This window comes from Rosa rugosa, chromosome 2 (genome assembly GCF_958449725.1).
Source record: "Rosa rugosa chromosome 2, drRosRugo1.1, whole genome shotgun sequence".
In the NCBI taxonomy this organism is placed as follows: Eukaryota; Viridiplantae; Streptophyta; class Magnoliopsida; order Rosales; family Rosaceae; genus Rosa; species Rosa rugosa.
The window spans coordinates 39,003,384-39,012,860 of NC_084821.1; the positions used below are offsets into that span (position 1 = coordinate 39,003,384).

Genomic DNA, 9,477 nt, shown 5'->3' on the forward strand with positions numbered 1-9,477 from the left:
TTTTTGTAGACACAATTCTTACATTGGAATCTAAAGGATCAATGATTGAAATCACTAAATTAGGTCAAATACTAAAAGGGTCCATTCCCTTTTTTATGGAAAATACACTGAATCCGCCAATCCGGCCAATAGAAGGGTCCATTGCCTTGTTTTTACAGGAAAATGTAATTAAAGCTCAATACACAACATCATATAATCCCTAACAGAATGGTGTTGCAGAGAGAAAGAACAGAACCTTCTAAACATGGTTAGATGCATGATGTGCCAAAATTCTTGTGGGGTGAGGCTTTAAAAACTGCAAATTATATTTGCAATAGGACACCTAGTAAAGCCATTGAAAAGACTTCTTTTGAACATTGGTGTGGCAGGAAGCCTAGTCTTCATCACTGCCATGTTTGGGGATGCCATGCAGAAGCTAGGATTTATAATCCAAACTTGAATAAACTTGATCATAAAACTGTTAGCTGTTATTTTATTGGCTATCCAGATAAATCTAAAGGCTATAAACTATACTCTTCACATCATTCGCCTAGAATTTTTGAAACTCATCAAGTGAAATTTCTAAGTGAAAAAGTCCGCAATACAAATTTTGAAGATTTGTCTTTAGATTTTGAAGAAATTGTGTCAGATGAGAATGTAAATGTAGCATTGCCTTTAGAAAAAGAACCATTAACAGCTAAAAATGTTTACAAAAAACCAAAATGCACAAGATCAAGTGGTTGATCAGGAAATGCATTTTAATGGTGATCAAGCTGAGCCTATAAATTTACCTGAACCAGTTCCTGATGTAGAACCACAAAATCCTCAAGTAGCTCAACCTAATCCTGAAAATTCTCAACCTAAAAGATCACATAGAGCAAGAAAACCAACTTATGGGGGGAAAGAGAGTGATTACATTGTTTATCTACAAGAAGCAGAAATTGAAATGGACTGTGCAGAAGACAATGATCCAACCATTTTTAATCAAGTTATTAATAGTAGTGAATCAAAAGAGTGGCAGCTGGCAATGGAGGCTGAAATTAATTCCATGAGCCAAAATGCAGTTTGGGAATTAGTTGAACCAGACCCCAAACAGAAAACCTATAGGTTGTAAATGGGTTTTCAAAACAAAAAGGGATGCAAATGGCAATGTAGAGAGACATAAGGCAAGGCTAGTTGCCAAAGGGTTTACACAAAAAAAAAGGATTGACTTTACTGAGACTTTTTCTCTAGTTTCTACAAAAGACTCATTCAGGATAATCATGGCTTTAGTGGCTCATTTTGATATGGAGCTGCATCAAATGGATGTTAAAATTGCATTCTTGAATGGTGAACTAGATGAAGTGATTTACATGAGACAGCCAGAAGGGTTCATACAAGCAGGGAGTGAAAACTTAGTCTGCAAATTAAGAAAATCAATTTATGGCCTAAAACAAGCTTCTAGGCAGTGGTATAAGAAATTTGATTATGTGATTTCAACTTTTGGATTTACAGAAAATCTTGTTGATGAGTGTGTTTATTTGAAAACATTTGGGAATCAATTTATTTTCTTAGTACTCTATGTGGATGATATTCTCTTGGCTAGCAGTAACATGAAAATGCTTAAAGACACCAAGAACTTTCTGTCAAAGAATTTTTGACATGAAAGATTTAGGAGAAGCATCCTATGTACTAGGTTGAGAATAAAAGAGATAGGGCACAGAGATAACTTGGCTTATCTCAACAGGATTATGTTACCAAAATTTTGAAGAGATTTTGTATGGAAAAGTGTGCAGCTGGAGAAGTTCCCATGTCCAAGGGTGATAAGTTAACAAAGAAGCAGAGTCCCAAAAGTGATGTTGAAAAGGAAACCATGGAGTCAAAACCTTATGCAAGACTTGTTGGAAGTCTTATGTATGCACAAGTCTGCACTAGGCCACACTTGTCTTTTGCAGTTGGGATATTGTCAAGGTTTCAATCCAATCTAGGCCATGAACATTGGGTGGCTGGAAAGAAAGTGTTGAGATACCTGCAAAGAACTAAAAACCATATGCTTGTATATAGACAACTGGAGGATATGAAACTTGTTGGATTTTCAGATTCTGATTTTGCAGGGAATTATCCAGACTCTAAGAAATCAACTTGTGGATATGTATTCATGCTTGCAGGAGGTGCAGTTGCTTGGAAAACCCTGAAGCAAACTCTGGTTACAACCTCCACACTATGCAAGCTGAATTTATTGAAAGTGTGTGTGAAGGGCTTTGGATCAGAATTTTCTGATGCAGACCAAGATATTAAGTCACAATGTGGCTGTCACACTTGTAATTTATTGTGATAATGAGGCTGCTGTTTTCTTCAACAAGAACAACAAAAGGTCAAATAATTCCAAGCATATTGATTTAAAGTATTACAGTGTCAAAGAAAGAGTAAAGCATGGTGAAATAGCTGTTTTGAGTATTGACACAAATTCACAGCCTGCAAATCCTTTCACCAAAGCTTTATCAGTGGCTGCATTTCAAAAGCATATAGCAAGAATTGGAGTTTTAGCTAGTTTAGATGCTTAGGTTAAGTGGGAGTTAGTCCAGTTGGAGCAATTTAAAATTCTAAGGTTTATGAGTTCTTGTATTTTTCAGTTTTATTTATCACAACTTGTTTGTAATGACAGTTTATTATTATTAATAAAATTTTGAGGCATTTCCAAATTTTGGTTTTTTGCTACAGCTTTATTGTTTTATTCTAGAAAAATGTCATTTTGTTTAAAATGTCATACTTGCTATCGATGGCATGGCCTTGAATCATGTATAGCAAGATTAATAAAATTTTGAGGCATTTCCAGATTTTGGTTTTTTGCTACAGCTTTATTGTTTTATTCTAGAAAAATGTCATTTTGTTTAAAATGTCATACTTGCTATCAGATGGCCTTGAATCATGTATAGCAAGATGTTATAGTTCAAGCAATGAATTATAGGTCATCAGTGTTCAGTAAATTGCTTGAGTTTCTGGTTTAAGAAACATTCAGTATGACATAATATATGTTTACTTGTTTATACACATTAACATATATTGTATCACTTCTGGTTTTGACATATGTAGATTGCAGGATAAGCTGTTAGTGGCTTTGAAACTCTGCTTTTTGTTAAAATGTATTATGTTTCTTATTCTGCATGAATGACTGTGATCTGTCCATGTTGGAATGGATTATTGATTTAAATTTGTTATCTGGCGCGCACTACAGTAAGTTGAATGAGTCTTGACATTTTCTAGTGCAAATCATCAAGTATAATTTGTGTCAGTCCAAGTGGGAGATTGTTAGAATCAAATGTGGACTTGTCACACTTTATCATAATGTATATGATGATTAGCTAAATATCAAACCTAATTTAACATGGATACAAACTATAAATCAATACTAGTAGCTTAATAAAACAGTGTATCAGTTCATTAAGGTTTGTAATCTAATTCATAGTCTGCAAGAAAGATTACAATGCAGTGATACATTAAGAGTCTAACTAGGAGACCTAATTCCTTATGAATTGCTTTTATGGAAGGCTTCTGAGGTTTAGTCATTCTATATAAATAGATGAGTTTGGTCCCTGTTACCAGCACGTTATTTTTCCATTAGTTTTGTCCATTGAGAAGATAGGTTGGTAAGTAACAGAAAGCCATATTCAGTTGATTTTGTATTTGTAGTGTTGCAGAGATAGAGTCCATGTCAGTTATAGCAGAAGGTGAGCTTTGATTCTTGTATGGTTAATGTCAAGTTTGTATGCATATGATTGTGAGCATGAATTTTGATTTTACAAAATAAACAGTATGGGAGCTAAAAATCAACAAACCAATTCATCTTCTTTAGGAACCAAGAGAAGAGGAATAGCCCCGGCTAGCTATTAATCTTGCACCATTGCTGAATATTTGAAAAGTGTTGAGTACATAATTAATCAAGCATTGTTGGTAGTATTGGAGCCTGCGTGTAAACATTATGGCCTGTCACCCACAAGTTCTAAGGACAAGTGTTGCCCTAGAGGGCTAAGAAGCTGCCAAGTTTCAAAACCAAAGCAGTACTCTGAACTGAAGGATAAACATTAACAGTAGCTAGCTAGTAGTAAAGCAACCAATGGATTAATAGCTTAGTATCGCATGCAGGGGTACACCGAAATAAGTCTCTCACACTAATCTGGGTAGAATACCACGTGCCGAGGCCGGAAGCAATGAGATAGACACGTTTCAAACAAGCATACACATGTCGTACAAAGAGCATGACAGAGAAACCATGGCCTTGCCAGGAAAGGAATGTACGTGTCGTTTTGGGGTGCGTCACAGTCGGTGATGCATGTAAAAGGGTCTCACTCTGCTCCTATATGACTACTACTATACTCAACTTGGAAGACCTGTTGTTCTTGATTGGAAAATCCAGACTGTTTCGCTGTGAAGTTGGAAGTTCTCCCTTTGTTTGCTGCAGAGAAAGAAATATATAGCTGAAAAAGATGAAGGTACGTCTTTGTTTGTTTCAGCTATTAGTACCACTGCAGTACTAAAATGGTTTATTTATTTCTTATTACTTATACACTCTTTTGAGAGAGTTGCATCAGTTTAATTACCATTTTTCCCTTGGTGGTTTTGGGTTTCCTATTTGCTCTATATGCATCTGTGGAAATTTACAAACCAAATTAGGACGAACAGCTTCAAATTTCTGAACATCTAAGGCTGCATTTTGAATGCTCAGATTAAAGAAAAAAGCCAACCAAAAAAAAATAAAAAACATCTACAACAGAGATGGAGAATCAAATGTTAAATGACATTCAGTAAAAGCAGTCATCAACATAGTGAATAGTATAAAACCATTTTATGTTCTAGCAGGAATCTTTTGTATATCCAAACTTGCGTTGGATAAAATGTGTTTCTTAGCTACGTTGGATCTAAACATGCTTTTCCTCGCACACAATTAAAAGAAGAAGCATCAACCTCAGCTGAAATAAAACATTAAATCTGGATAGTAGTAGGAAGGAGCAAATCATCAGCTTTTTTCTCTCTACTTTCTCAAAGATATAGGTCTGTAACTACTTGTTAACCATATGGAATGTGTCGACCAAATGTGAAGGTTCATGAAACGAGGTCACACTCTCATTCAAACCCTGAAGAGGAGAAGAAAGTAATGACGCGGAAGCAGAAGGCTGAGAACAAGGCACATGATGGAGAGCAACCTCCAAAGAAGCCTAAGGCTGATGATCACAATGGCCATGCAAATGGTAAAGCTTTACCTGCTGAGTTTGAGGAACTGTATTCTGCTGTCAAAGAGCATTTGTCAACTGAACAAATGAGAGAAATCTTGGAAGCTAATGATCAAGACTCTTCTGGCTCAGATGCTGCTGTTCTCAGAAAATGGTTAGCTGGAATTTGTTTTGGTCACAGTAATGATGAATAGAGTTCTGTTGATCTCATGGTCTTTTTTAATTTTTGAATGCGTTGTTTGGACAGCCAAGATCTGCTATTCTATGGGCCATTAGATAGTTGTCGTATTTGCAATGGTAAATTAGAGTTCAATGGTATACGCTATTCTTGCACCGGAACTTATAGCGAGTGGGCTTCTTGTACTTTCAACACGAGGGATCCACCAAGGAAGCAGGAAGCGATCAAGTTACCTGAGAGTCTTGAGAAGTCTCCTGCTTCAGATGTAATTACACCATCACCCATCTTTTGTTTTCTTCATCTTTGATATGCTGTACTATGTCTACACGTTTTATCAACTTACGGGAGCTACCTATGTGATGCAGTTGCTAAAGAAATATCAGGACCCAAGTCGCCGGCCCAAGAGGGATTTAAGCACCCCTGATAAGCCCTTCACTGGGATGTTAATTTCTCTAATGGGCCGTCTTACTAGATCACATGTATGTAGGACAGTTGATTTACAAACCGTCTTATTTGTCATTTCACGCTATATACTGATCATGCTTTCATTACCATTGCAGCAATACTGGAGACAGGAAGTAGATAAACATGGAGGAAAGGTTGCCAACCATGTGATTGGTAATTCAATATATCCTTATCCTTTATATTTTAGTTGCATGAAACTGGCATTCCTGTTCTACACTTATTCTATACCGGGACCTTTGCAGGTGTGACATGCCTAATTGTGTCTCCTGCGGAACGAGAACGAGGTGGCACAAATAAACTGGCTGAAGCAATGTGTGTAATATGTTTCTTTCCGTAGCCTAAAATTTGCAACGCACAAGTCATATTGCAATATTCTGCAAATGACCGTTCTAATGATTTTGCAGGGAGAGAGGGATACCTGTAGTAAGTGAACAGTGGCTGATTGATAGCATAGAAAAACAAGAACCCCAGCCTCTCGAAGCATATGAAATTGCTAGTGATCTTGCTCCTGATGGCAGAGGAATCCCATGGGACAAAATGGATCCCAGTGAAGAGGCAATTGAGTCACTTTCAGCAGAAGTATAGAACTCTAAGATTATAATTTTACTAGATATTTTGTATCAAATTTGCATCTATATTGACAACATGATGATCTCCTATGCAGCTCAAGCTTTATGGGAAGAGAGCTGTCTACAAAGATACAAAACTGCAGGAGCAAGGCGGAAAAATCTTCGAGAGGGATGGGATATTGTACAACTGTGCCTTCTCACGTTGTGATCTAGGACGAAAACTGAACGAGTAATTGACCCTTCTATTAATGTTTAAGCTTAGTTCTGATAAAATGTGGTCCCTAAACCTTTGGTTGCTGCAGTTATTCCATCTTGCAACTGATTATGGTGCCAGAGAACAGCCTGAACTTGTACTACAAGAAAGGCAGAGTTGGGGATGACCCCAATGCGGAGGAAAGGCTTGAAGAATGGAAGAATGTGGATGATGCTGTGGAAGAGTTTGTTAGAATATTTGAGGAAGTAACCGGAAACGAGTTTGAACCATGGGAAAGAGAGAAGAAGATCCAGAAGAAGCCATTTAAGTTTTACCCAATAGACATGGTATGGTGTCTTTCTGTTACTTTGTTTGTGATGTTATCCAGGTTCATGAACCTTTGTCACTATGAATAGGACGATGGAGTTGAAGTAAGACATGGAGGACTTGGTCTTCGACAGCTGGGAGTTGCTGCTACACATTGCAAACTTCAGCCCGAGGTTGCGAATTTTATGAAGGTCTTATGCAGTCAGGAGATTTACAAGTATGGTTACGTTTCAAGGCACTTGAAAATTTGTCATGGTTTTGCATTAGTACTACTAAAACTTGTTGTGTTGAATTTAGATATGCTCTGATGGAGATGGGATTGGATGCCCCAGACTTGCCAATGGGGATGCTTACCGATGTCCACCTAAAAAAATGTGAGGAAGTTGCTTCTCATATCCTTGTTTCAGTTGTTTGTGTCTAGTAAACTAACGGTATGTGTGCAGGTGAGGATGTTCTTCAAGAGTTTGTGGAGAAACTGAAGTCAATGAAGGAATCAGGGCCAGAGTCTGAGGCTGTTTGGTCGGACTTTAGCCAAAGATGGTTTACCCTGCTGCACTCTACTAGGCCTTTCATATTCAGGAACTTCCAGGAAGTTGCAGATCATGTAAGCAAAACAGAATCATGTGTGCACGCATCAGTTGGAAATTGTATGCTAAATCTCTCTTCATCTTGTAGGCTGCTGCTGCACTGGAGACTGTTCGGGACATAACTCTGTCCTCACATCTTATTGGAGACATGAGTGGAGCTACCATTGATGATCCCTTGTCCGATAGATGTAGCAAATTGGGATGCTCAATCTCCCCACTTGATAAGGAATCTGATGATTACAAAATGATTCTGAAGTACCTGGACAAGACTTATGAACCTGTCAAAGTTGGAGATATTGTAAGCATGAAGTTCTTAGATGTTTATATAATCCAACTACCTTCCAACCATGGCATAAATGAACAGAACTAGTATTGGTGCTGATCAATGATGCCTTGCAGGAATACGGGGTGTCTGTGGAGAACATATTCGTTGTTGAATCAAATGCCTGTCCATCTTTGGATGAAATAAAGAAGTTGCCTAACAAATTTCTCCTATGGTGTGGTAAGATGCTAGTATGATTTCTTTTCTTTCTCTACTTTCCTAAAATAAACATTTTCAAGTTTGCTGGGAAATCAAATTAGAACACATCGAGTTGAGCCAGAAAGGCTGGACACGAAATTGTTGTTTGATAAAACAAAACTCTTGAGCCATTGTAAGACGATTCCTACAAGTTAAAGCTGACTTGGTTTGTGGAAATGACTTTGTTTGTAATGATTCCTGCAGGGACACGGAGCTCAAATCTGATGAGGCACTTGAATAAGGGTTTCTTGCCAGCAATATGCTCTCTCCCTGTCCCAGGCTATATGGTAATACAGATACCAAGTAATTTTCAATGCATCCCTTATGCAGTTGTGTTCTAGTTATACACATTAAGGTGCTGCGTTTTTGGTTTGCAGTTTGGGAAAGCAATTGTTTGCTCTGATACTGCCGCAGAGGCTGCAAGTTATGGTTATACTGCTGTGGACAGACCAGAGGGTTTCTTAGTTTTGGCTGTGGCTTCTCTAGGTGATGAGATTATTGAGTTGAAAAACCCACCAGAGGTATGGGCTTTATGCTAAAATTCATATACCATTTCCAAGAGATTTTGTAGTAACATTGTTGCAATTTGATGAGGCAGGACACAAAATATTTAGAGGACAAGAAAGTTGGAGTGAAGGGCATAGGGAAAAAGAAGACTGATGAATCGGAGCACTTTGTATGGCATGATGATATCAAAGTTCCTTGTGGACGATTAGTGCCTTCAGATAATAAAGACAGCATTGTCGAGTATAACGAGTATGCTGTCTATGATCCCAAGCAGGTATGAAAAAGAACTGTTGGAAAACTTTCTTGTCCCCAATCTACTTTCTATTGATTTGTGATTCCATTTGTCTGCAATCGGTTAAATGTTTTGTCTTGCAGACATGCATAAGGTTCTTGGTGGGTGTGAAGTATGAAGAGAAGGATGCTGTCATGGACACCGAGGAGTGACCTTGAAGATGCTAGGAGGGATCCAAGAAACAAAGAAGCACACTCTTTTGCTACCCTTTTTGGAAATGAGAAGGATGTGCTGAAGATGGCAATAGGGGTCCTGACAACTTTTTGCTATGTTTCTTGGAAGGACTAAGATTGCTCGAGGGCCTCTTCGAACTCTTTTTTGTAGGAAGGTTGATCTTTTGTTGTATATAGTCCCCTCTTTTGTTGTATATTAGTATGACCACTATCATGTTGGGCAGTATGTGTGCTGACACGAGGCCTGTGAAGCCTCCAACATAGAAAAATGGATCCAGTGTAGTTACACGAGGCCTGTGAAGCCTCCAACATAAAAAAATGGATCCAGTGTAGTTCAAGGTTCTCTCTCTGATGTCATCAAAAAAGGTTCACTCTCTGCGTAAGTGCACTTATGGTCTGATTTGCGTTTATGTTGTTTTACAATGCCATCAGTGGCGGATTTAGGATTCGAAAATGGAGAGGGCTACGTATTCATGTGTC

The 9,477-nt window shown here is 38.0% G+C and overlaps 1 protein-coding gene across 1 annotated transcript; it reads left to right on the forward strand.

Moving 5' to 3' along the window:
* Positions 1–5,900: 5,900 nt before the first annotated feature.
* LOC133733965 (protein ADP-ribosyltransferase PARP3) lies at positions 5,901–9,270 on the forward strand. Its single transcript, XM_062161627.1, has 14 exons — positions 5,901–5,982; positions 6,072–6,141; positions 6,234–6,408; positions 6,494–6,627; positions 6,701–6,938; positions 7,008–7,135; positions 7,216–7,292; positions 7,362–7,522; positions 7,594–7,803; positions 7,905–8,007; positions 8,230–8,312; positions 8,403–8,546; positions 8,624–8,806; positions 8,908–9,270. The coding sequence occupies exons 1-14, from the start codon at positions 5,904–5,906 to the stop codon at positions 8,974–8,976; spliced, it is 1,854 nt and encodes a 617-aa protein (XP_062017611.1). The 5' UTR covers positions 5,901–5,903; the 3' UTR covers positions 8,977–9,270.
* Positions 9,271–9,477: the final 207 nt, after the last annotated feature.